General features: G+C 43.7%; 1 protein-coding gene across 1 annotated transcript in view; it reads right to left on the reverse strand.

Moving 5' to 3' along the window:
- Window positions 1–1,522, reverse strand: part of LOC107085063 (asc-type amino acid transporter 1-like) — a 43,822-nt gene extending 42,300 nt beyond the window's left edge. The window contains exon 1 of the mRNA XM_015375205.1: window positions 1,321–1,522. Coding sequence (XP_015230691.1) covers window positions 1,321–1,426 — 106 coding nt within the window. The 5' untranslated portion in view covers window positions 1,427–1,522. The remainder of the gene's footprint in view (window positions 1–1,320) is intronic.
- Window positions 1,523–1,642: the final 120 nt, after the last annotated feature.

The raw sequence follows: 1,642 nt of genomic DNA on the forward strand, positions 1-1,642 counted from the left end.
TGTCGTTCAGACTGTCATAAAAAGATCAGATACAGGTCACATATGGGCAAAAAAATCGGAATTGAGCATTAAGGCCTGCAGTGTGAACATATCCAAGTGGCCTGGGTCGCATTTGAAAAAATCCGATCTGTGTCGTTCAGACTGTCATAAAAAGATCAGATACAGGTCACATATGGGCAAAAAAATCGGAATTGGGTCACTTCAGGCTGCAGTGTGAACGTAGCCTAAGAGTCTTCAGTGAAATCAAAGATAAAAAAACAATTTTAATAAAACCTTATCAAATAATCAATTGATGTATATATTAGTGCTTGTAAATATCAATTTTACACAGAATATTCATGATAAAAGCAGGTAAATAATGACAATGGAAAAGATTTACGCCCCAGAACTCAAAACTATGCCTTCTATCTAGAAATAAGATGTTTAAATATATGTGTCTATTTGTTAGCAAACGCTGTAGGAAAGTATATTTGTCTTTATTTTGAAAATATGGATGTTTCTTTTTTATTTTCCAGTTGGAAGAGTGTAGATTGACCCTGAGGTTCTGGTGCCTATCCGCTTTCGGCCACCCCTCAGTGTACATTGGTTATTGCCTGGCCACCCTTATAAAAGATTTCTGGCTACGCCCCTGGGGTCATGACCCTGACATTTGGGAATAGATGGTTTATCCTACCAGATCCAACTTCTTTTGTTCTAATACAACATAAGGACAAGAAGAGAGAAAGGAAAAACCATGTGTGTACTTTGAAAGAGGTGATACTTTGGAATCAAGAGGAAATGTAAGTAATCCGCTGGTTTATGTGGTTTTCTTTTTTATTTTATTTTTGGTCCTACATATGAGGACAAACTGGTAACCAGTCCCTGTTTTCTAGGAATTTAATAAAGTGAAAGCTTGGATGCTTTCTAACAGAGGAATGTTTTCCGTGTTCGTTAAATGCCTTTGTGTTGTATTTGCGGTGGGATGGTTTTCATTGTGGGCGGTTCGTTTGGACTCAGAACCGAACCTCCATCCAGCCACGTAAGCATCCCAACATTCAGCCGCCTGATGCAACAATTTCTAAGCTTACAGAAAGAAAAAGCTGCTGTCATCAGAGGTTACCTCCTCCTCAGCGTCTAAAGCGGCTTTTTTCACTCCAACTGTTTAACGGTTGGTGTGAAGGTGACGCACGCGCGCCAAAGGTGTCCATCACTTCCAGACAAGATGAGCGGAACCGGAGCTGCTTCTAACTTCTGACAGCTGACTCTAACAGGCCACAGCAGCCCCCCCCACCGGCCCCCACCTCAACCTGTCAGCTCAACTTCAAAGAGCCGCGCACTCACCGATGATGATAGCGCACGCGCTCAGGAGTCCGATTTCCTTTTTCAGGGTAACTTTGTCATCGTTGTTGGCGTTTTCATCCTTCCTTCTCTTCTCATTGTCACCCATCTCTCCCTCTGTCTCGCCGGTCCGCTTCCTCTTCCCCTCAGTCCGGTTCAGTTACTGTAGACTGAACCACGCTGCACGCGGCCGCCCGGATGCGCTTATTATATTGAGTAGATGAGGGGCGGGGGGGCGCGCATGCGTCACAACCTCCAACTTTGTTTCAGGTAGGCGTTGATGTAGAGAAGTGTCAGAGCATCTGAGCATAGAGACAGAACAAAG

Source organism: Cyprinodon variegatus, unplaced genomic scaffold (genome assembly GCF_000732505.1).
Source record: "Cyprinodon variegatus isolate N-32 unplaced genomic scaffold, C_variegatus-1.0 Scaffold114, whole genome shotgun sequence".
Classification (NCBI taxonomy): domain Eukaryota; kingdom Metazoa; phylum Chordata; class Actinopteri; order Cyprinodontiformes; family Cyprinodontidae; genus Cyprinodon; species Cyprinodon variegatus.